This window comes from Podarcis filfolensis, assembly GCF_964270895.1.
Source record: "Podarcis filfolensis genome assembly, chromosome: 16".
NCBI classification, from domain to species: Eukaryota; Metazoa; Chordata; class Lepidosauria; order Squamata; family Lacertidae; genus Podarcis; species Podarcis filfolensis.
Window position 1 is genome coordinate 3,538,037 of NC_139620.1, and position 25,269 is coordinate 3,563,305.

Genomic DNA, 25,269 nt, shown 5'->3' on the forward strand with positions numbered 1-25,269 from the left:
TGTACAGTGTGGATCTGCCCTCTGGCTGATTTGGTTCCCGGACAGATTCCCAGCATGGGTTGCAATCAAATACAGTGATACCTCAGGTTAAGTACTTAATTCGTTCCGGAGGTCCGTACTTAACCTGAAACTGTTCTTAACCTGAAGACCACTTTAGCTAATGGGGCCTCCTGCTGCTGCCGGAGCCTGATTTCTGTTCTCATCCTGAAGCAAAGTTCTTAACCTGAAGCACTATTTCTGGGTTAGCGAAGTCTGTAACCTGAAGCGTATGTAACCTGAAGCGTACGTAACCCGAAGTACCACTGTATACAATTGTAAAACAGTATACAGTGGTACCTCAGGTTACAAACAGTTCAGGTTACAAATACTTTGGGTTACAGACTCTGCTAACCTGGAAGTAGTACCTCGGGTTGAGAATAGAAATCGCGCGGCAGCAGGAGCCCCCATTAGCTAAATTGGTACCTCAGGTTAAGAACAGTTTCGGGTTAAGAAGGGGCCTCCGGAATGAATTAAGTTCGTAACCCGAGGTACCACTGTACAATCGTAAAACCTACTTGCAAGAGAGGAAGAGCCACTCCAGGACTGTCCTCCAGGAACCTGCAGGGAATAAAACAGTTCCACTTTCCTGGTTTCGTGGATATGAAAACAATTAAAAGCTGCTGTGTGTGTAACACTATTAAAAAAACTATTCTAAACGTATAAACAGTTGAAAAATAGTTCTGATACACATGCAGCCTTGGAGGAAGATTTCCACTTTAAAGTCTTGTTGAAATGTTTGGAAACGGTTTCGGTCCTTTTGAGGGTGGTGGTGGGAGCATATGCCAGCCTTTGCCAACCTGGAGAGACTGGGCAAATTCATGAATGATAAGGTTATCTTTTTATATATATATATATATAAGATGTTTATTAGGATTTTACAAAAAGCAAAAATTAACAGAATAAAAAGAAGACAAGAAAAAAAAGAAAAAATACAAAAAATACAAAAATACATAAAAGGAAAAAAAAATACAAAATACAAAAAAGAAATAAGTAGAAAAAGTTAAAAACAAATCCATTTTTTTTCATATCTTTAAGCTCGTTTGCTTGTTTCCTTGACCTCCTCACACCTCCCTTTTTTGTATTCCCGTTCACATAGTCAGTTCAGCAAATCCTTACCCTCTTTCATTTAACTTAACTCTATATCTTAACATATTATAACTGTATATTTTCATCCATTATCAGTCCATTTTTACATATTCTTATTGGCCTTGTTGTTAATGCCACTTAATTTCGATCCAACATCATTTTAACATTCATTAATTTTACAATATTTCTGCAGATAGTCTTTAAATTTCTTCCAATCTTCTTCCACCGACTCTTCTCCCTGGTCTCGGATTCTGCCAGTCATTTCCGCCAGTTCCATATAGTCCATCACCTTCATCTGCCACTCTTCCAGGGTGGGTAAATCTTGTGTCTTCCAATACTTTGCGATGAGTATTCTTGCTGCTGTTGTAGCATACATAAAGAAAGTTCTATCCTTCTTTGACACCAATTGGCCGACTATGCCCAGGAGAAAGGCCTCTGGTTTCTTCAGGAAGGTATATTTAAATACCTTTTTCATTTCATTATAGATCATCTCCCAGAAAGCCTTAATCTTTGGGCACGTCCACCAAAGGTGAAAGAATGTACCTTCATTTTCTTTACATTTCCAACATTTATTATCGGGCAAATGATAGATTTTTGCAAGCTTGACTGGTGTCATGTACCACCTATATATCATTTTCATAATATTCTCTCTTAAGGCATTACATGCCGTAAATTTCATACCTGTGGTCCACAACTGTTCCCAGTCAGCAAACATAATGTTATGTCCAACATCTTGTGCTCATTTAATCATAGCAGATTTAACCGTTTCATCCTGAGTATTCCATTTCAACAGCAAGTTATACATTCTTGAAAGTATCTTAGTTTTGGGATCTAACAGTTCTGTTTCCAATTTTGATTTTTCCACCTGGAAGCTATTTTTTTTGTCCAAATTGTAAGCCTCCCTTATTTGATAATAGTGAAGCCAGTCTCGCACTTTATCTTTTAATTTCTCAAAACTCTGCAATTTCAATTTGTCTCCTTCTTGCTCCAAAATTTCCCAATATTTCGGCCATTTGGCCTCCATATTGAGCTTTTTCTGAGCCCATGAATGATAAGGTTATCAATGGCTATGAGCCACAAGTCCCAGTTGCTGGAAACTACAGGGGAGAGGGTGCTGTTATGCTCAGGTCCTGTTTGTGAGTTTTCCACAGGCATCTGGTTGGCCAATATGAGAACAAGATGCTGGACTAGATTCAGCTCTTCTTCTGTCCTTCGGGGGAACCTCCAGGTCCAGAGGCAGTCTATCTAGATTCCTAGATTCTTTGGGACCTTCTGCTTGCCAAGCAAGTGCTCATCCTGAAATATACCGGTAAATGAAGATTCCAGTCCTCATGATTCTGAATAAAGGGCTGATTTAATGGGAACACGGAATGCTGCCTTATAGCAAGCCATCAGCACAGCCCTGTTTCCTGGGAGCTGAGGTTCAAAACAGCCATGCTATCTGGGTGGGCTGGTGGGAGTTGTAGTACAAAACACCTCGAGGGCGCCAGGTTGAAGGCTGAGATACAAATCCATGCCGAGTGCAGAGTTCAAGGCCTCTGACACTGTGCTGTGAAAGTGCCCTGATGTTATCCAAGGCAGCCCCTCACTGCAGTTCCCACGACCCTTGGAAAGTGAAAGGATGCTTGTTTCCTTTGGAGTAAACTTGCTTCGCCTTGTGCTGTAAGAAAAGCTGCTCAGGAGGGGAGGAGGTTAGGCTGTACCTTCTGGGTTTTCTTCCTTTCATGTCAAAGGGGGAGGAAAAACCCTCACTTTTGTGCAGAATGTACTCTCATGCTGTGAAAAGTGCAGCAGAATGAATGGAGAGCTTCAGTGGACATGTATTGGTTCTCTTGGAAGAAAATTATTATTTTGACTGCTGGTCACGAAGGGTTTTCATTCATTCATTCATTCAATTTGTATACCGCCCTTCACCCGCAGATTTACAGCTTCCCTCTTGGTGTGAAACTGCTCGCATGTATATTCATATCTACCTCACCCACCCACCGAAAACAAACCTGATTATCTTAATATAAAACTAAATTCCTACCTAAAAAGTCACACTTCTTGACTCTGGGGTGATTTATGGTTTCCTGTTCATTTTTTGCATCTTGAGATACCTGGAGAAAAGGAGGGTGGGGCCGCTTAAATCCTCCTCGTCATCATAACGAGATTGTGTCGATGGGTTTTATTTTTTAAATAAAAGTTGCACAAATCCCAGTGAAGAGTTGAAGTGGGGAAAATAGGCCACTGGCCCTTTAAAAGAAAAAAGACATGCAACCGCCGTGGCGCATGCGCATTTCCGCCTCCCGCTTCCCAATTGAGCATCCCAAGCCGTCTTCCTCCCTAGGCAAGTGCTCTTGCTGCGCCGCGCATGCGCGCTAAGCCCAAACAGCGGCGGGGCGGGCCTCTTTCCCGAGGCGCATGCGTAGTCGTGAGAAGCTTCCCGGCCTCTGCCTCGCCATCTCCTCCCGGCAACCGCCTTCCAGCCACGCATGCGCACAGCTGCTGACCGGCCGCTCGGTGGGTGTGGCCTAAAAGAAAGAGCCTCGGGCTATGCGAGGTGGCCCCGCCCCCGGAAGCACGTTGGCCGGGCTTCCGGTCCTTCCTAAAGTGCCCTCTCCTGAAGGCTGAGTTGGTTCCAAGGAAAATAATTCCCCCCCTTTTCTTTGGCCCCTCAGGGGGGGAGGGGAGAGGTAGGTATGGGGGGGCTGGAGCTTTGGGAAGGGGGGCTAGAAAGGGGGGAGGGGCCTGGATTTGGGGTGGGGGCTGCAGATTGGGGGGTGAATTTGGGGATGGGGGGTCTTGAGTGGTGAGACTGGGGCATGCCTTCAAAAGTGAGTGGGACAGACTGAACTTGGGGGTGGGCTACAAAGGGGGGGAGGGGCCTGTCTGTCAGGCAAGGGGAGGGACTTTATTATGGGGGGGGTGAATAAGAAGGGGCTGAATTGGGGGAGCAGAATTGGGGGCCCCCTGCATGTTAAGACTGGTGTAGGCCTTAAAAGGTGGGCAGGGGGCTGGATTTGGGGTGGGGGCTGCAGATTGGGGGGTGAATTTGGGGATGGGGGGTCTTGAATGGTGAGAAATTTGGGGATGGGGGGTCTTGAATGGTGAGACTGGGACATGCCTTCAAAAGTGAGTGGGACAGACTGAACTTGGGGGTTTGTGAGGGCTACAAATTGTGGAGAGGGCTTGACTTGGGGGGGCGCCCTTCTGTTAGAGGTGCAGGTTGTTGGGGAAAGACGTTGGCATGCTCACGAAAGCCAAAGGGGTTTAGGGAAAGGCCGGATTTGAGAAGGGGTGGTCGACGTCTGGGTGGGAGTGGGTGCCTCTTTCAGAGGCATGGATACCGGGGTGTTTGTGTGCGAAAGAGGGAGGCTGAATGAGAGAAGGCTTGAATAGGGGTGCATCTTTCTTAGAGGGTGTATTGCTGGGGCAAGGTGGTTGCATCTGTTTAGGGCTAAATGGCATGTGGGGGTTAAGAGTAGGTGGAATTAGGGGTTAGGGAGGAAAGGGCCAGCCCAGGGGACCATTACTCTTGCTGTTGTTTAGTTGTTTAGTCGTGTCCGACTCTTCGTGACCCCCTGGACCAGAGCACGCCAGGCACTCCTGTCTTCCACTGCCTCCCGCAGTTTGATCAAACTCATGCTGGTAGCTTCAAGAACACTGTCCCACCATCTCGTCCTCTGTTGTCCCCTTCTCCTTGTGCCCTCCATCTTTCCCAGCATCAGGGTCTTTTCCAGGGAGTCTTCTCTTCTCATGAGGTGGCCAAAGTCTTAGAGCCTCAGCTTCGGGATCTGTCCTTCCAGTGAGCACTCAGGGCTGATTTCCTTCAGAATGGAGAGGTTTGCTCTTCTTGCAGTCCATGGGACTCTTAAGAGTCTCCTCCAGCACCAGAATTCAAAAGCATCCATTCTTCGGCGATCGGTCTTCTTTATGGTCCAGCTCTCACTTCCATACATCACTACTGGGAAAACCATGGCTTTAACTATACGGACCTTTGTGGGCAAGGTGATGTCTCTGCTTTTTAAGATGCTGTCTAGGTTTGTCATTGCTTTTCTCCCAAGAAGCAGGCGTCTTTTAATTTTGTGACTTTTAATTTCATGTCTTTTAATTTTGATACTCTTAGAGCAGAGGAACTTCCCAGGTAGGAAAGCTTCCTACATCAGAATGTGAATAGCTGGAAGAGACACAGAGCTTGAATGTGGAGAATACTTGGATCCCTTAGTGGGGGGACAAGTGTGTGAGCTGTTCCAAAGGGATGTGATCCCCTAAAGAGAACGGGGGCTGTGTTTGAGGGATAGGTAAAGGTAAAGGGACCCCTGACCATTAGGTCCAGTCGTGACCGACTCTGGGATTGCGGCGCTCATCTCGCTTTATTGGCCGAGGGAGCCGGCGTACAGCTTCCGGGTCATGTGGCCAGCATGACTAAGCCACTTCTGGCGAACCAGAGCAGCGCACAGAAACGCCGTTTACCTTCCCGCCGGAGTGGTACCTATTTATCTACTTGCACTTTGACGTGCTTTTGAACTGCTAGGTTGGCAGGAGCTGGGACCGAGCAACGGGAGCTCACTCCATCGCGGGGATTCAAACCGCCGACCTTCTGATCGGCAAGTCCTAGGCTCTGTGGTTTAACCCACAGTGCCACCCGTGTCCCTCCGTGTTTGAGGGATACATGGGTCTATTAATGTCGTTAATATTTTCCGGGATAAGCGTTTTATGTAGGTAATTGTTTAAAATATTTTCTGGTTTTAAACTTCAGTTCTTTAAGAACATAAGAAGGCCTTTGACCCACCTAGTCCAGCATCCTGTTCTCACAGTGGCCAACCAGATGCCTGTGGGAAACCAGCAAGCCCGTTTCCTATTCAGTGGTTTCCCGCATATTGTATTCAGAAGCATTGCTGCCTCCGACTTGTGGTAGAGCACAGCCACCATGGCTAGTAGCCATTGATGGACCTCTCTTCCTCCACGAATTTGCCCAGTCCTCTTTTTTAAAATCCATCCAGGTTGGTAGGAATTATTATCTCCTGTGAAAAGAAAGGACTTTTCCACAAAGAGAAATTATGGAATTTGCTTCCACAAGAGGTAATAATAATAATAATAATAATAATAATAATAATAATAATAATACAGTGGTACCTCGGGTTACATACGCTTCGGGTTACAGACGCTTCAGGTTACGGAGTCCGCTAACCCAGAAATAGTACCTCGGGTTCAGAACTTTGCTTCAGGATGAGAACAGAAATCTTGCTCTGGCGGCAGCGGGAGGCCCCATTAGCTAAAGTGGTGCTTCAGGTTAAGAACTGTTTCAGGTTAAAAACTGACCTCCAGAACGAATTAAGTACTTAACCCGAGGTACCACTGTAATAATAATTTATTATTTATACCCTGCCCATCTGGCTGGATTTCCCTAGCCGCTCTGGGCGGCTTCCAACAAAGATTAAAATACATTAAAATGTCATACATTAAAAACTTCCCTGTTTTAAAATATTAAATATTAAAATACAATGGTCTGTTAAACATTAAAAGCTTCCCTAAACAGGGCTGCCTTCAGATGTCTTCTAAAAGTCTGGTAGTTGTTTTTCTCTTTGACGTCTGATGGGAGGGTGTTCCACAGGGCAGGTGCCACTACTGAGAAGGCCCTCTGCCTGGTTCCTTGTAACTTGGCTTCTCGCAGGGAGGGAACCGCCAGAAGGCCCTCGGAGCTGTACCTCAGTGTCTGGGCAGAATGATGGGGGTGGAGACGCTCCTTCAGGTATAAATAAATTCAAGTTATGTTAAACAGACAATGGAGAATGCTATGGAAAGCGATTTACTTTTTTTGTTCTCCAACTGTGAAGAAGCAGACAAATAGTGATGACTGCCAGCTTGGATGGCTTGAAAAGTGAATGGGACAAATTCATGGCGAATAAGGTCATCTGTAGCTACTGGCTACAGCAGCTGCGCTCTCACTCCATTGTCGCAGGCAGTGTGCTTCTGAATGCCAGTGGTTGGGAATTGCAAGTGGGGAGAGTGTTCTTGTCCTTAGGCTCTACTTGCTTGGTTCCGAGCGGCATTAAGTTGGCCGCTGTGAGAATAGGATGCTGGACTTGATGGGGTTTTGGCCTGATCCAGCAGCCTGGCATTCTCACTGCCTGATTGGGTCAGGAGAGGAGATACAGTATACACACAGAGAAGCTGCACATAGCTTGATGCCAGCAGGTTGAGTTACAGTTGTTTGGTTTGTGATGGCTTTACATACCGTTCGAAATAAGTCGATGGGATTCCATTTGGCTTGGTTTCATTGCGTATGGCTGGTTTATAGTTCATAAACGCCTTCAGGAGGACCATTTCCCTGAGAAGCAACCTATATGAGTTTATTAAATATAAACATATGTGCTTTCCTCTTCAGATGGTTGTTGTTGTTGTTGTTTAGTCATTTAGTCGTGTCCGCCTCTTCGTGACCCCCTGGACCAGAGCACGCCAGGCCCTCCTGTCTTCCACTGCTTCCCGCAGTTTGGTTAAACTCATGTTGATAGTGTCCCACAATCTCGTCCTCTGTCGTCCCCTTCTCCTTGTGCCCTCCATCTTTCCCAACATCAGGGTCTTTTCCAGGGAGTCTTCTCTTCTCATGAGGTGGCCAAAGTATTGGAGCCTCAGCTTCAGGATCTGTCCTTCCAGTGAGCACTCAGGGCTGATTTCCTTAAGAATGGAGAGGTTAAGATGGTTGGCAGTGTTTTAAATTGAATGCTTCTGGGAACAATGTAGGGAAGAGGAGGGGAAGGGCTGAACGATGTTTTGGGTGCCCACATCTGAACGCTTCCTTCTTTTGAACAACCTCAGTTTCTGCCATGATGGCAGAGTCCCCAGAGATGGAGCTGCAGCGAGAGGTGTTGGAGGAGCTCGGGATCTCCCTGGAGGATCTCAAGCAGCTGATTGATGAGGAGCTGGAAAAGTCGGAGCGCATCGCGCAGCGGAAGAAGCAGCTGGAGGGAGTGGCGGAGACCGTGAAGCAGAAGGAGGATGAAGTGGCCCGTGTGGACATTCTCCTGGACAATGCTGTGAAGTAAGTTGCAAGGCGGGGTGTGGAGGCATGAAAGCGTCCCCCCATTTTAGGTTTGGTTTGATTGCTATAAAATGCTTGCATTGCCTGTGTAAAGCTTCTGGCAGTGAATACGTGACCCTCTTGTGCAAGACAGTCTCTGAAGCTGGAGGGGCTAACATCTGGCCCTCCAGATGTTGCTCAGTTGCAGCTCCCAGTATTCCTGACTTTTGGCCATGCTGAGGGGAGCTGGAGTCCCATTTTCTCCCCCCAATTTTATGCTCATCATTTCTTGAGTTTTTGTTTCCTATTGTATTTTGCTCTGTTGCCAATGTTTTCTTAACTTACCGTATTTTTTGCCCCATAGGGCGCACCGGCCCATAGGGCGCACCTAGTTTTTTTGGGGGGAAATAAAGAAAAAAAAATTATTTCCCCCCCCCCCAGGCACGTGGCTGGGGCGGGGGAAGCCCGAGCTTCCCCTGACCCCAGCCCACAGAACAGGCTGCTATCTGCAAGCCTAGGGAGCCCGGTGGGAAGTCTCACCGGTCTCCCCAGGCTTGCGAATATCTGCCTGAAGCCTGGAGAGCGAGAGGAGTCGGTGTGCACCAACCCCTCTCGCTCTCCAGGCTTCAGCGAAAGCCTGCATTTGCCCCATAGGACGCACACACATTTCCCCTTCATTTTTGGAGGGGAAAAAGTGCGTCCTATAGGGCGAAAAATACGGTAGTTTTCAGGCAAGGGTATTGTTTTGTTGGAGGAGGAGTTTGGATTTGATATCCCGCTTTATCCCTACCCGAAGGAGTCTCAAAGCGGCTAACAATCTCCTTTCCCTTCCTCCCCCACAACAAACACACCATGAGGTGAGTGGGGCTGAGAGACTTCAGAGAAGTGTGACTGGCCCAAGGTCACCCAGCAGCTGCATGTGGAGGAGCGGAGACGCGAACCCAGTTCCCCAGATTACGAGTCCACCGCTCTTAACCACTACACCACACTGGCTCTCAGGTTGGAGCTCAGTTGGCTGGAGCACAGGGCTGATAACGCCAAGGTTGCAGGCCTGATCTCCGTAACGGACAGCTGCATATTCCTGCATTGCAGGGTTTTGGATCAGACGATCCCCAGGTCCCTTCCACCACTATGATTCTGTGGTGCCTTTTTGATCATAGTTGGAGTATTAGTTTTAAGTGTATGGCAGGCTGCCTTGAGGGCATCTTGGTTTGGAGTAAAGTGGAGGGTCAGAAAACCTCCGCAAACCTAAAACATTTGTGAGAGAAGGTTCTGTGTTTCCTTGACAAGCTGGTTCTCCCATAATAGCTTATTTGTTTGTTTGTTGAATTTATCTCTCACCTTGAGGTGGTGTGCATAGTTTTTCCCCATCTCACTGAATCCCCTCAACAACCCTGTAAGGTAGTTACAGGTAGGTAGCCGTGTTGGTCTGCCGTAGTCGAAACAAAATTTAAAAAATCCTTCCAGTAGCACCTTAGAGACCAACTGAGTTTGTTATTGGTATGAGATTTTGTGTGCATGTATGCTTCTTCAGATACACTGAAAAAGAAGTCACCAGACCCTTATATATATAGGGAGAGGGTGGGGAGGGGTATTACTCAGAAGGGTGGTGGGAATGGGTGATTGGCTGATAGGTGTGGTAAACCTGTTGACGACTGTTAACGACTGCAGTTGGTCGTCTTCTTCTTTGGCGATCCCTCGTAGCCGAGTAAGATTGTCTTCCATTAACTTGGTTTTAACCGTGAGTCCGTAAGTGACTGTGGAGGCCAATTCTGGATCCACACATCCTTCCACAGTGGGGACATTGGTTTCTGGGCAGGAGCTGATCATGGTGTGGATTTGCCAAGCGTGCCTTCCTCCTAGCACGTGCTAGAATTGGTCTTACAGGAAGAAGCAAGGGGTGAGATGGCTAAAAATAGCTTTATCATGTATTCTGTAAGGTAGGTTGGGCTGAGAGGCAGTGACTCACCCCAGATCACATCCAGTGAGCTTCATGGCTGAGTGAGGATTCGAACCCTCGTCTTCCAAACTATAGTCTGATACTCCAACACACCCATTTCTCCGGTGTGGTGTAGTGGTTAAGAGCAGTAGACTCGTAATCTGGGGAACCGGGTTCGATTCCCTGTTCCTCCACATGCAGCTGCTGGGTGACCTTGGGCTAGTCACACTTCTCTGAAGTCTCTCAGCCCCTCTCACCTCACAGAGTGTTTGTTGTGGGGGAGGAAGGGAAAGGAGAATGTTAGCCGCTTTGAGACTCCTTCGGGTAGTGATAAAGCGGGATATCAAATCCAAACTCCTCCTCTTCTTCCTCTCTCTCTCTCTGGCTCCTTGCTACCCCAACAGGGCTGTGGGTGAATGTGAAGTTCTAGTCAAGGACATATATGCGAACCTGGGCCTGGAGTACCTGGAGACTGATTCGGAGGAAGAGGATGCTGCATCCAAGCCCATGGAAGTGATCGAGATCCCTGATGAGGACGACGATGATGACGTCATGAGCATCGATTCAGGTTAGGCGCCTGGTGGAGTCAAGCAAGAAAGACCAGGTGTGGGGGATCTTTGGTCCTCCAACTGTTGCTGAACTACTGACTCTCATTAGCCCTAGCTATGCTTGGAAGGCTAAGGATGATGGGAGTTGTAGTTCAGCAGCATCTGGAGGACCCGAGGCTCTGAGATGTCTTCTGATGTCTTATATGCATATAGAAGCGAGGGGCAGGTGGAGTTCGCCAACCTGGGAAGGTAGCACATCTAAGAGAAGGAAAACTCTGATCCTAAACCTCTGCTGTCTTGCGGGATATCTTTGGGAGAAGAAAAGACTAAGGCGTAAACCCTACACAAATCCAGAGACGGTAGGATGGCACCTTGTGCGCCTCCTCCTGGCAACTCCTGCAGCCAAGCTGGTGCCAAATGTATTGCTCTGCTTTCCTTTGGACCACATCAGCGAGGCTGGGGAGTGGGGGGCTTGTCTGAGCAGCCCAGGACCTCCTGAGACATTGCCCAGGCTTGCGCCCCGGGGCTTAGGGGCTGCTAATGCATTGGTTTGACTTCATCCACAGAGGTACACTCCACTGTCTCTTGAGACCGATGGAAGCCAACAATATATGCATAGATAAACAAAGCATTTTTAGTTACAGATAGGTAGCCGTGTTGGTCTGCCATAGTCAAAACAAAAAAAAAAATTTCCTTCCAGTAGCACCTTAAAGACCAACTAAGTTCTTGGTATGAGCTTTCGTGTGCATGCACACTTCTTCAGATACACTGAAACAGAAGTTGCCAGATCCTTCTATATAGTGAGAAGGTGGGGAGTGGTATTACTCAGAAGGGTGGTGGGAATGGGTGATTGGCAGATAGCTGTGATGAGCCTGTTGACGACTCTTAATGACTGCAATAGGTCTTACAGGAAAAAGCAAGGGGTGAGAAGGTGAAAAATGGCTTTGTCATGTATAATGAGATAAGAATCCAATGTCTTTGTTCAGACCAGGTCTCTCCATGGTTTTAAGTTTGGTAATGAGTTGCAATTCAGCAGCTTCTCTTTCCAGTCTATTTCTGAAATTCCTTTGTAGTAATACAGCTACTTTGAGATCTTGTATAGAATGTCCTGGGAGATTGAAGTGTTCTCCTACTGGTTTCTCTGTCTTGTGATTCTTGATGTCCGATTTATGTCCGTTTATTCTTTGGCGTAAGGTTTGGCCTGTTTGTCCAATATAGAGAGCTGAAGGACACTGTTGGCATTTGATGGCATATACAATGTTAGACGATGAGCAATTGAATAGTCCCGAGATGGTATGTGTGATGTTGTTGGGGCCAGTAATGGTGTTGTCCGGGTGTATGTGGCAGCAAAGTTGGCATCTGGGTTTATTGCAGGCTCTGGTGCCAGTGTCCGTGTTATGTCTGGTTGTAGTTCACTATTTTTTAGTTCACTATTCAGCCAAAAAAGGCTCCCAGAGCAGCTTGCAGCAATTGGTAAAAAGACATCCTCTGCCCCAAGGCTTACAATGTAAATAACACAGCACTAAAGGGAAACGGAATGGGGAGGGTGGAGGATGTATATTGAAAAATCAGGTGCATATTCCCCCTCACACACAATACAGTGGTACCTCGGGTTACAGATGCTTCAGGTTACATACGCTTCAGGTTACAAACTCCGCTAACCCAGAAATAGTACCTCGGGTTAAGAACTTTGCTTCAGGATGAGAACAGAAATCGTGCGGTGGCAGCGGGAGGCCCCATTAGCTAAAGTGGTGTTTCAGGTTAAGAACGGACCTCCGGAACGAATTAAGTTCTTAACCCGAGGTACCACTGTAATTGACTATAACTCATCTGAAATGGGTGGCAGGCTTATAGATACTTCCTAGAAGTAAGGGCTTTTTTTTACATCTAAACTTTTTTTTAATTACAGCAGATGCAAGTAACAAAATGGCGAAGGATCAGAAGTTGGTGAGTTTTTTGGGTGGTGGGAAATCACCTGAGTATCAAGATCTTATAGATAAATGTTTCCCTGCACCCTGCCCAGCTTCAGCAGTTACCCTCAGGGCCTGGGGCCCCAACTCTGGGAACTGAAGGTTCCAGCACTCCTTTGTTCAAGGGAGAGGCATGTGCGTTCACAAAAGGGGAGGTGTCTGGGTTTGATGACTGGTTGAACCTTACTGTGCTGATTTCCATCAGCTTTCACTCCTTGCCACTGGGTGCTTTTCCATTTGCTGCCTGGGAGCAGGGAAAATTAGCTGGGTGGGTGGGGAAATTGCCAGGGGAAAGGGGTCACCTTGAACATGAGCAGCAAGCTATGTCTGTAACTATGCCACATTTCAAGGGCATTGCTGGCTCAGCTGATTAGAGCAGGATGCTGATAATGCCAAGGTTGCGGGTTTGGTCCTTGTAGGAGATAGCTGTGTCTTCCTGCATTGCAAGGGGTTGGACTAGATCAGAGCTTTCCAGACTTTTCAAGTTGGTGCCACACTTTTTGGACATGCGTCATTCTGTGACACAGTAATACAGGTTTGCATCCTTTTGCCACACAGTGATTCAGGTTTGCATCCTTTCGCAACACGGTAATTCAGGTTTGCATCCTTTCGCGACACAGCACCGTATTTTTCGCTCTATAAGACGCACCAGACCACAAGACGCACCTAGTTTTTGGAGGAGGAAAACAAGGAAAAAAAATTCTGAATCTCAGAAGCCAGAACAGCAAGAGTGATCGCTGCGCAGTGAAAGCAGCAATCCCTCTTGCTGTTCTGGCTTCTGTGATAGCTGCACAGCCTGCATTTGCTCCATAAGACACACACACATTTCCCCTTACTTTTTAGGAGGGAAAAAGTGAATCTTATAGAGCAAAAAATATGGTAATTCAGTTTTGCATCATTTTGTGACACAGTAATTCAGTTTTGCATCATTTCGCGACACAGTGATTCAGTTTTACTAGCAAACTGGAGGTTAAACCAAGCCTTTCCAGCCCCAGGAGAAGTGCAGGGAGCGTTCATGCAACACGCATACACACTGCAGCCCACACAATTAACGTGTCGCGACACACAGTTTGGAAAGCTCTGGACTAGATGAATCTCAGGCTCCCCTTCCAGCTCCACAATTCCATGTTTCTATGACTCCCAAGAGCACTGTCCGCCTCAGCTCTGCTAGTCCAAAAAGGGCCCTCCTGTTCTCCCTCTATGGCCAACCATCCAGATGGCATGGCAGGCCGAGAGAAGCTCACCTCTTGGTGTTCCGGGTTCGAGTCCTGTGCTCGTTTTGTTCTCCCGGGAAAATTTTTAAAAGGAGGTACTTAAGAGATGCCTGTCCTTTCTGTCTGCAGCTTCGGGAAGCCATGGCTGCCATGAGGAAGTCTGCACAGGATGTTCAGAAATTCATGGACGCCGTGAACAAAAAGGACGGCCTGGATTCCTACAGGGGTAGTTGTGCGCGAAAAAATATCAGTGGTCCAGTATGTGAGCTGGCTTCAGCCTTGCAGCCCGCCTGCTAACATTTTCCAGGGCTACATTTTTATCTGTGTACACTGGGGTGGTCAGTCCTCTGGAGTCCACTTGGCAGTGTGTGTGTGGCTAAAGGGAACCTTGCGATTGGTTTGCATCCATGGCATATACTGGCCAGAAGATTTGATTCAGATCCTGATTTGGCTTTGCGGGGGGAGGTCTCCGTCTGGGGCACTTCGTAGGCTGCAGGCTTGTTATTATTGTTATTTATTGAATTTAATACTGCCCTATACCCAGGCGTCTCAGGACAGTTCACAGAATAAAATCAAGATACAAAACCACACAATATAATACAGCTCTGCTTATGATTGGTGACATGAATCCAAATTCACGAGGAATGTTGCATAGAAGAACTGCCAATCTGGGTATAAAACATCGGCGTTTTTTTTAGTAAACAATAATGGGGCACAACCAGAAATGCTCAAGCAGTTTATTGTCAAGTTCCTGGCAGTAACTTCTCTCTCTCTCTCTCGCAATCTGTCTTCAACTTTCTTATCTTTGGCCAGAACTGGAGCAAGGTCATCCCTCCAGAGAGCACTGAAGCCTGAGAAATTTCAGAAGGATAGCTGCAGAGACAAGGGTAGACATAATAATTTTGGGGTGAATGAAGAAGCAATCACTTAACATTCTCTAGTGTTCTGTGGGCAGTTCTGTGAGCATGAGCGAGATGCTTCTGGGTGAGGATCTGCAAAATTGCAAATACAGTCGTACCTTGGTTTTCGAACGCCTTGCGAGTTGAACGTTTTGGCTCCCGAACGCTGCAAACCCAGAAGTGAATGTTCCGGTTTGTGAACGTTCTTTGGAACCCGAACGTCCGACACAGCTTCTGATGGGCTGCAAGAGCTTCCTGCAGCCCATCGGAAGCCGCGCCTTGGTTTCTGAACGTTTTGGAAGTCGAAGGGACTTCCAGAACAGATTCTGCTCGACTTCCAAGGTACCACTGTAGATCCAGAGGCTTTTTGACCCTGATCCCCACTGTCACAGAGCAGACCTCCAGGTCGCGTGGCAGAGCATCCCATAATGACAGCAGTGACGGATCTGGAGCACGAGGGTTTAAAGGAAACGGTTCTCAAGTATCCTCCCCCCTCTGCCTGTTTGCAGGATCACAGCAGGTGAGTCCCGGCTGTGAGCTCACCCACGATGGAGATCTGTCCGTCGGAGACCGCGTCCTGGGGAAGAAGCGGACGAAGACCTGGCACAAGGGCACCCTGATCGCCATCCAGACTGTGGGTGAGTGCGGCAGCCTGCTGCCCAAAGAATCGCACTGTTTTATTGACTTAGAGCTTGCCTCTCATGTGCACTCGCCACTAAGCGATGTGCGAGGATGTGCTGCAGAAACAGAAATCGGTAACACCAGAATTCAGTTAAAATGTTTCCTGGGATATGTTAGGAAGGTCTTCAGTAGGCACCGAAAGTTCAACAGGGAGAGTGGGCCTGCCTGATCTCAGCTGGAAAATATAACTACAGGTGAGGGGGGCAGGTGTTGGTGAGGCTTGCCTGAGACGGTGTTTGGGGCCACTGCTGATCAGCTAATTGTCGGATCTGCAGAAGTTCCTTTCTCTTCAAAACGCAGGGCAAAGCAGCATTTGCAGTGGGTGTTCTGAAAACCGTTGAGGTAGCAAACAAAGGGGGGGCAGATGATTGACAGGTGGGTGGCAATTCAGCTGTCAGGATTGGCCCAGGATTGGCAGGACAGGTGCTGGTATGGATACCACATAATGCCCGTTCTGCAAGCTCGATCTTTTCAGGGCGGCAGCAACTACGCTTTGGAACTCCCGTCCTTTTGACGCTTTCTATCTACTCTCTTCAGCAAGCATTCTTGTTTAGACAAGCCTGCCCAGAAGTTTAGAAATCTGGTGTGCACGTTTTGATCTGTTTTGTTGGCTTTTTGAAAGTCTTAAATTATCGCTGTTAACTTTTCTTATTGCTAATCCCATACCATCTGTTTTTGTAAACGGCTTTGAGGTTGCATTTTTAAACAACCGAGCACTGTGTGTATTTTTTTGAAATAAGGAAAGAAGTGAGGGGTTTGGGGGGAAGAGAGCCATCTGGGGGTCTACCTACTTGAATAGCAAAGGATCCTGCACCCCCCGATAACTGCCACATCACTTCTAATAGACTGAGGACTTTAGCACCTGTCTTGGTGTAAGACACCATAATCATACTCTTTCCCCCCCCCAAAAAAAGCTTAGATTAAAAATTGGCCCCTATTTGTAATGACCGGCTGGGATGGAAAAAAGTTGGGAACTTCACGGTCAGGGAAAAAACAATGTTGTCCAGGGTTGTAAAGACTGTGGAGAGAATAACTGGGTACACTCTTCCCACCTTGGATCAAATCTACGATTCCAGGCGCCATAAGAAAGCTGCAGAGATAGCGCAGGATAGTGCGCACCCCAGAAATGATCTCTTTCAGCTTCTGCCTTCTGGAAGAAGGTCCAGGGTTATAAAGACTAGGACTAAGCCGCCTGAGAAACAGTTTCTACTCAAATGAAATTCTGGTTTTAAACGCAGTATAAGGAGTCTCTATAGTGTATTGTATTTTAAAATGGGGTTTCAGAGTTTTTAGGGGTTTTTGAATGTCTTATGTAGATTTTTCAATTTCATTGTTCTGAATGGGACAATGACAGTAAAGATATCGTATCGTAAAGTTGCGAGCCAGGGTCGCCCCATTTTTCAGCCACCGCCCCTCCCCTTTCGCCCTCTCCCAGGCCCTGGGAAGAAATACAAGGTGAAGTTCGACAACAAAGGGAAGAGCCTTCTCTCGGGGAACCACATCGCCTACGACTACCATCCTTCGGCCGACAAGCTCCATGTCGGGAGCCGGGTGGTGGCTAAGTACAAAGATGGCAACCAGATGTGGCTCTACGCCGGGATCGTGGCCGAGACGCCCAACGTCAAGAACAAGATGAGGTCTGAGGGCTGGGCGGTCAGAGTGGGTTACCTTTCCCGTTTTATTGTAAAGAAACCATTGCAGTTCTTTCCCGGCCAGTTACCACATGAATGTGCATCATTGCTTCCGATATACAGTGGTACCTCGGGATGCGAACGGGATCCGTTCCGGAGTCCCGTTCGCATCTCGAAGCAAACGTAACCCGTGTCTGCGCGTGCGCGGGTCACGTTTCAGCGCTTCTGTGCATGCGCATGACGTCATTTTGACAGTGCGCATGCGCGCGCGGCGAAACCCAGAAGTAACGCACTCCGTTACTTCCGGGTCGCCGCAGAGCGCAACCTGAAAATGCTTAACCTGAAGCGTATTCATCCCGAGGTATGACTGTATTCATTTTGAGAAACAGGACCAAAGCGGGAGACAGGCCAGCAACAGCAGAGAACTTTTTCCTTTAAGTCCAAGGGCCATATTGGGCAGTTTTGTGGGGGCCACTTGCCAGGGCATTGGGAGGGGCCAGAGACAACTGCAGAAAACATCTTTGTTCAGGCCAGCCTCTCCAGACACGTAAAAGTTCTGGGTTGTGTTTTTTTTAAAAGTTTGCTGTTGAATGTTTCAGCGACCTGCTTTTAACTGAATTTTTATCGTTGATTTTTAACCCCCTATTTTGCCTTATTTTTGTGTAAAAAACAGCTCTGAGGTTTCATTACTGTCAAGTGGAATGTAGATTTTCATTAGTGGGCAGAGCAATGTGAATAAGTGGGCGGAGCAATGTATGTCCGATTTTACCTTTTTTGCACGGTAGACTAGTTCCTACACTTTGGAACTCCCTGCCTATTGACAGCAGGCAGGCGCTTTCCTTGTGCTCCTTTTCAGCGCCTGCGAAAAACATGCTTGTTCAGACAAGCCTGCCCTGATGTTTAGAAAGTTTGATGCAAGTTTTAACCCGTTTTCAGTCTTAAATGATTGCTGTTAATTTTCCTTACTGAAAATTTTTGTTGCTTTATCTCTTTTGTAAACCATTTTGAGATTTTTACAGTCAAGCAGTCTAAAAAAAATTTATGAAATAAATGAAATAGATAATACAGTTGTACCTTGGTTCTTGAACGGAATCCGTTCGACTTCCAGAAACGTTCGAAAACCAAGGCACGGCTTCCGATTGGCTGCAGGAAGCCTTCTGCAGCCAATCAGAAGTTGTGTCAGTCGTTCGGGTTCCAAAGAACGTTCGCAAACCGGAACACTCACTTCCAGGTTTGCGGCGTTCGGGAGCCAAAAGGTTTGAGTCACAAGGCGTTTGAAAACCAAGGTGCGACTGTACACTCTCACACCTTCTGGCCTGCATCCAGAGAAGCGAGCGACGCAAAGTTCAAGGACACATTTCCAGGCAGGCAGAATTACTCGAAGAGAGGAATCGGGCCTAGGGAGATTCTGCAAGGAACAGAGACATAGCTGTCAACTTACAGATTTGAAAATAAGGGACCAGCAGCCTCGAAAATAAGGGATCAGCAGCCAAAATAAGGGATCAACAATTACTTTGATAAAATACATATTTTGTTGCATGCAAATGGCTTTAGATACCTATCAGGTCCATAAATCACCATATAGCATATATTCAACACAAAAAAACAGCAACAGTTTTTTGTTGACAAAGGACAGCTGGACATAGAAAGGGCCCCATTACTTTCAGTAGCTTATTTAAGGGACATCATCAATAAGGGACAGCAGCGGGACATGGCGCTGGGATAAGGGACTGTCCCGCCAAATAAGGGACGCTTGACAGCTATGAACAGAGAGATAAGCTAAGCTAGGGTTGGGATAGGCGTTAATGTGCGAATAGGTACCCCTGTCACTCACCCTAACCTTGTGAAGTGGGCAGAAGTTCACTCTGGATTGCCGGGGTAGATCTCCCAGGTGGTTTGTCTTAACTTGCATAGCAGGATGGGTGTGTGTAAAAGGTAAAAGGTACCCCTGCCCGTACGGGCCAGTCGTGACCGACTCTAGGGTTGCGCGCTCATCTCGCTCAAGAGGCCGGGAGCCGGCGCCGTCCGAAGACACTTCCGGGTCACGTGGCCAGCGTGACGAAGCTGTAACTGGCGAGCCAGCTCCAGTGCCGCACACGGAAACGCCGTTTACCTTCCCGCTAGAAAGCGGTACCTATTTATCTACTTGCACTTAAGAGTGCTTTCGAACTGCTAGGTGGGCAGGAGCTGGGACCGAACGACGGGAGCTCACCCCGTGGCGGGATTCGAACCACCGACCATATGATCGGCAAGTCCTAGGCACTGAGGTTTTACCCACAGCGCCACCTGCGTCATGGGTGTGTGGATTTTTGGTTATGGAAGGATTTGTGAGCACCCTGTTCCCCTAACACTTATTTCTTTCCAAAAATGCATATATCACTTGACTGTAAACGAAAACAAAAAACCCAGCAATAGCAAAATACCTGGAAGTGGTTTGCAAAAAAGAATAAAACAATGAAATGACCAGTAAGAGAAAAATGGTTAAAGGCAACTATTTAAAGCATTAAAGGAAAGAGATTGTGGTAGAATCCTTGGGATTGAGTCCTGCCGTTTAACTGGGCATTGCCTCCCCGCTTCCCTCCCTCCCAGGTTCCTCATCTTCTTCGATGATGGTTACGCCTCCTACGTCGTCCAGCCAGAGCTCTACCTGATCTGCAGGCCTCGTGAGTTTGCTTGTTTCAATCTGATTGTTCCTTTATCTAAACGGGTGTCTCTTCTGCCTTCTGAGGGTGTGAAGCTTTCCTCTTCTTTTTACAAAAACAGTGTGTGCGGAGGGAGATGGCAGTTAACTGAAACGGCAGCATTACAGTAAGGGAAAGAGGGAAACAGCTTTGCATCCCTAAGGTTTGCTAGGCAACTCGAAGTGACTTACAACTGTTTCTGCAAAAAAACAAGCACATACAGTACACTAAAACCAGCATTATTTTTCTCATATATATATATATATATATATATATATATATATATATATATACACACACACACACACACACACACACACACATATATATACATATATACATATATACATACGTATATATACACCCACACCCCATTCAGTGCTTTTTTTCTGGGGGGACGCAGGGGGACGCATACCCCTAAACATTTTTTTAGAAAAAAAGCACTGCACCCATATGTGTGTGTGTGTGTGTATATATATATATATATATATATATATATATATATATATATACACATACATACACACACACACACACACACACACAAAGTGATACCTCGGTTGTCGAACGTAATCTGTTCTGGAAGACGGTTGACTTCTGAAACATTCTGGGTTTTCGGCATTCGAAAACCAAAACATTCGGCTTCCGAGATGCTCGGAAACTCAAGTACCACCGTTTGTGTGTGTGTGTGTGTGTGTGTGTGTATAGATATAGATGGCATTAAAACATCCAAACTACACAACAAGGATCAGGGTATCCGGCTCTTTTTGAAGTACAACTCCCATCATTTCTAGCAGGACCACTTATCAGGGATAATGGGAATTGTAGTCCAGAAAGGTCTGGGGAACCAAGTTTGGGAAACCTTGACATATAGATAATTAAAAGCCAAAGGCCTGATGAGAAAGGAGTTTTTTTGCCGCATGCAGTGATGGTGCCAGGCGAGCGCCTCCTTTTATAAGTTGCTTCGTGTGGATGGTAAAGCTGGAAAGGCAAGAAAAGTATTTTGAAAAGTGTTCCATGCGGGAAAAAATCCGTTTTTTAATTCCTTTTTTTTAATAAAAAAAAGCAATCCGTGTGTTTTCCTTCCACCAGTCAAGAAGTCTTGGGAGGACATAGAAGACATCTCGTGCCGGGATTTCATCGAGGAGTACGTCACGGCGTACCCGAACCGGCCGATGGTCTTGCTCAAGAGCGGCCAGCTGATCAAAACCGAGTGGGAGGGGACCTGGTGGAAGTCCCGCGTGGAAGAAGTCGACGGGAGCCTGGTCAAAATCCTCTTCCTGGTAGGATCCGCTAAGGTATCGCTCACCCTTCCTTGCCTGCTTTGGATTATCTCTCTGCCGGAATACAACGGGGATCCACTGCCCTTTCCGCGTCTTTCCCAGGACGCAAGATTTGTTGTGCCTGCTCCCCTACAGGACAGGGGGGTGAACAGCAGCAGGAGCCCAGCGATTGCAAGAGACAAGTGCTGAACTGCTGGGCCTTTGGGGGGGGTGTACAAACTCCCCCTACAGGACAGTAGGATGTAGTGCACCAGAAGTCCAGCGTGACCAAGAGATGGATGCTGGGGCGGGTGTTTGTGTACATACTTCCCCCTACAGGTCAAGAGGGTACATAGCACAGGAAGTCCAGTGTGACCAAAAGATTAGTGCTGTACCACTGGACTTCTGGGGGGGGGGGTTTGACACACTCCCCCTGCAGGACAGGAGGATGTAGCGCACCAGAAACCCAATGTGACCAAGAGATGGGTGCTGGGGTGGGTGTTTGTGTACATACCTCCCCCTACAGGCCAGGAGGGTACATAGCACAGGAACTCCAGTGTGACCAAAAGATTAGTGCTGTACCACTGTACTGTGTGTGTGTTTGTGTTGACACACTCCCCCTGCAGGACAGGAGGGTGTACGGCACCAGAAGCCCAGCGTGACCAAGAGTGCTAAACTTGTATGTGCGTATTAATCCCTTGACCCTCCCTGACGGAACTGAGCCATGGTGCCTTTTTGCTCTCCCCGCACGGACAGGACGACAAGCGCTGTGAATGGATCTACCGGGGATCCACCCGCCTGGAGCCGATGTTCAGCATGAAGACCTCCACCGCTTCCACCCTGGAGAAAAAGCAAGGAGGGCAAATGAGGACTCGCCCGAACGTCGGTAAAGCCACCCGCCTCCTGTCTTTCTGAGCGCCATTCTGAGAATTGCCCGTGACCCGCAATGTCGGGAATGAGGAGGGGAGATAACGCAAGGGGAAGGGTGTCCTTTAAGTTTGTTAAATTTGTGCATCCCTTCCCCAAAGCAATTTGCAACCATACCAGAAAAAGAATATAACGAGCACGGACCCACATTTTGGGACACAGCTGTGTGAAATCGACTTGCCGGCCTCTGTCTCCAAGCTCCTCTCCCGTCCTAAACTTTTCTTTCTTTCTCTCTCTCCTGCCAGGGGCCGTCCGGAGCAAAGGGCCGGTCGTCCAGTACACGCACGACTTAACGGGGTCCAGCTCACAGTTCAAGCCCGTGGAACCTCCTCCTCCAATGCCTGTCGTGATGTCCCAGCCGGTTTCTCCCCAGTTCATTGACGTGGAGTAAGTCGCTGAGGATTGCTCCTCGATGGGGAGCCTGGGAGGGTTATCGCTTGCTCTGTTCGCCGGCGGGCAAAGTGGCATCGCTCCAAGGTCTGCAGGCTGGCAGTCTTGGGTTTGGTGTGTTCAGCTAAAAGCATAGCTGTCAGCCGTCCCTTATTTGGCGGGAAACTCCCTTATCCCAGCGCCGTTTTCCGCTGCTGTCCCGGATTGATGATGTCCCTTAAATTTCCCGGGTTTCAAAGGAAGCAGCTCCTCTCCCTCCCTCCCTCCCTGCCGGCCAGGGAGGAGGGAGGCTCCACCTGTGTTGCTTGGCTGCGTTGCTCACCCAATAAGGAGTCTAAGAACGACTGGGGGTGGAGCTTGCATGCCTTGTGCCGATCAAATCGGCCGCGTTGCCTGGGGACTCGCCTTTGCTCAGCGCTTCCCAGCGGAGAGGTGACGGTGGTTTTCCTTGCTGCATCCCCTTTGCCGGGTTGCTGCGCTGTGGGAACCACCGCTTGAGGCTTTGTTTGGCTGTCGGCTGGGCTTTCTGCCTTTGGCTCGGAGGGGCTCAGAAGTTGAACACACCTGTGCTCGGAATCAGATGGATACGTCATCAACGGCCCACTCACCCTTGCCAGGGTGATCATCCCTTATTTTGGCTGCTGATCCCTTATTTTTGAGGCTGCGGGTCCCTTATTTTCAAATCTGTAAGTTGACAGCTATGAGCTAAAAGGCTAAAGTCACAAATGATGAGGGCAGCTTTTCCACTTGAGACCCTGCGGAGCCACCACTCCTTGGAACGGATGATGCTGGTCTTCCCCTACAACCCTGGACTCCAAATCCCATCATCCACAACAACTGCTCGCACTTGCTGGGAATGATGGGCGTTGGACTCCTAGGACAGAAACAATTGCCCGGCATACTCCAGCCATTTCTGCCTCCTTCCTTAACCTTGGGAGTTTTGTACTGAATCTCTCGCCCTCCTCCTTTCGGCGCAGAAGCCTCGAGAGCCAGCTCGCTCAGGCCAAGAAGCAGCAGGTGGCGAAGAAGAGCACTTCGTTCTTGCGTCCCGGTTCGGTGGGATCGGGGCCGCCCTCCCCGACCTCCCCCATCCTGAGCGAAACGCCTCCCGTGGGCAAGACGGGCGTGACCCAGCAGTTCCGGTGAGTGTCAGAGTTCTGAAACCACACGCGGCAGGGAACGTAAATAGCCGTATCGCCATCTCTTGCTGGTCCTGTCTACTCCATGGCAACTCTGCCAGCCTCTGTGCATTGGGTGGGCAGGGGGAACAGGAAAGTCTAAAGCTGGAAGCCTACTCTTTATTAATCCCCACGATGGGGTGAGCTCCCGCTGCTCTGTCCCAGCTCCTGCCAACCAGGCAGTTTGAAAGCACACTGGCGCAAGTAGATAAATAGGTACAGCTGCGGTGTAAAGGTAGATGGCGTTTCCGTGCGCTCTGGTTTCCGTCACGGTGTTCTCTTGCGCCAGTAGCGGTTTAGTCCTGCTGGCCACATGACCCGGAAAGGTCTGTGGACAAACGCCAGCTCCCTTGGCCTGAAAGCAAGATGAGCGCTCGCAGCCCCATAGTTGCCTTTGACTGGACTTTACCTTTACTCTTTTTGTACAAACAAACCCAGCAAAATCCACTTACCAGAGGCAAAAGTGGGATGGGCATACATACCGTTGGCATCCTTTCATCTTCTCAAATCCACCCCCCTCTTGTCTCCAGCCTCAGAGGGAGACAGAGACTTACAGAACAATCCTGAGTATAGGAAACCAGTTTAAGTTAAGTTGGTGTCAGTGGCGTAGCGTGGGGGGTGCAGGGGGGGCCGGCCTCACCGGGCGCAACATCTGGGGGGGCGCTCGCACTCGCAGCTCTCTGCCCCTACCTGGCTCACTCACTCTCTCTCACTGCAGTGCTGGCTGTGTGAATCCGATCCGAGCCGCCGGGTCGCCGCCCACTGTGGAGGGGGTGGGTGCCAGGCGTGCGGTGCGGAGAGAGAGCGAGGGACTATCTGGGGGAGGGACAGTGCAGCGGCCGCCCAGCGCAGCAGTGAGCGCGGGAGAGAACCACACCAGACCAGACCAGGCAGCAGCAAGAAGAAGCTGGCAGCGGCGGCAGGTTAGGGGTTAGGGGGCGCAAATTACTTGCCTTGCCCCGGGTGCTGACAACCTACACTACGCTACTGGTTGGTGTAAGTTACTCCTGTTCCGTACTCCGTTCAGGAGCCATACTGAGCCTGGCAAAAAGAAAACAAGCCATCAAAGTGGACTTTGACTTAGCATCATCATCAGCCAGTGTGGTGTGGTGGTTAAGAGCGGTAGACTCGTAATCTGGTGAACCGGGTTCGCTTCCCTGCTCCTCCACCTGCAGCTGCTGGGTGACCTTGGGCCAGTCACACTTCTCTGAAGTCTCAGCCTCACTCACCTCACAGAGTGTTTGTTGTGGGGGAGGAAGGGAAAGGAGATTGTTAGCCGCTTTGAGACTTCGTAAAGGTAAAGGGAACCCTGACTGTTAGGTCCAGTCATGGCCGACTCTGGGGTTGCGGCGCTCATCTCGGTTTATTGGCCGAGGGAGGCGGCGTACAGCTTCCGGGTCATGTGGCCAGCATGACTAAGCCGCTTCTGGCGAACCAGAGCAGCGCACGGAAACGCCGTTTACCTTCCCGCTGGAGCGGTACCTATTTATCTACTTGCACTTGGACGTGCTTTCGAACTGCTAGGTTGGCAGGAGCAGGGACCGAACAACGGGAGCTCACCCCATCGCGGGGATTCGAACCGTCGACCTTCTGATCAGCAAGCCCAAGAGGCTCAGTGGTTAACCGACAGCGCCACCCGCATCCCTCTGAGACTCCTTAGGGTAGTGATAAAGCGGGATATCAAATCCAAATCCAAACAGCAGAATAGAAGTGCAGCAAAATGAGTAACTCTGCTTTGCGCAGGCCAACGGCGGCTGAAAAGCGGGGGGCATCAGTGGTATCCTGCAAGTGAGGGTGGGTGGGCAGATCCTGCCCCAGCTG

General features: G+C 48.6%; 1 protein-coding gene and 1 long non-coding RNA gene across 7 annotated transcripts in view; one reads left to right on the forward strand and one right to left on the reverse strand.

Annotated features, from left to right (window-relative positions):
• Positions 1 to 2,460: 2,460 nt before the first annotated feature.
• On the reverse strand, positions 2,461 to 3,395 carry LOC310750942. The gene is made up of 2 exons (XR_014542352.1): positions 3,155 to 3,395; positions 2,461 to 2,785 (listed from the first exon to the last, which is right to left on the reverse strand). It is a non-coding gene; the product is annotated as an uncharacterized lncRNA (long non-coding RNA).
• Positions 3,396 to 3,521: 126 nt separating this feature from the next.
• The window catches only part of SETDB1 (SET domain bifurcated histone lysine methyltransferase 1), a 36,270-nt gene continuing 14,522 nt past the window's right edge, over positions 3,522 to 25,269 (forward strand). Inside the window, exons 1-12 of one of the 6 annotated variants that reach the window (XM_083590971.1) lie at positions 3,522 to 3,800; positions 7,927 to 8,149; positions 10,472 to 10,635; positions 12,525 to 12,562; positions 13,929 to 14,025; positions 15,208 to 15,336; positions 16,815 to 17,016; positions 19,600 to 19,673; positions 20,784 to 20,974; positions 21,710 to 21,839; positions 22,126 to 22,267; positions 23,248 to 23,412. In XM_083590971.1, coding sequence (XP_083447097.1) covers positions 7,935 to 8,149; positions 10,472 to 10,635; positions 12,525 to 12,562; positions 13,929 to 14,025; positions 15,208 to 15,336; positions 16,815 to 17,016; positions 19,600 to 19,673; positions 20,784 to 20,974; positions 21,710 to 21,839; positions 22,126 to 22,267; positions 23,248 to 23,412 — 1,547 coding nt within the window. In that variant the 5' untranslated portion in view covers positions 3,522 to 3,800; positions 7,927 to 7,934. Of the gene's footprint in view, positions 3,805 to 7,926; positions 8,150 to 10,471; positions 10,636 to 12,524; positions 12,563 to 13,928; positions 14,026 to 15,207; positions 15,337 to 16,814; positions 17,017 to 19,599; positions 19,674 to 20,783; positions 20,990 to 21,709; positions 21,840 to 22,125; positions 22,268 to 23,247; positions 23,413 to 25,269 lie in introns of all 6 variants that reach the window. The other 5 variants (XM_083590974.1, XM_083590970.1, XM_083590973.1 and 2 more) reach the window with 5 other exon arrangements.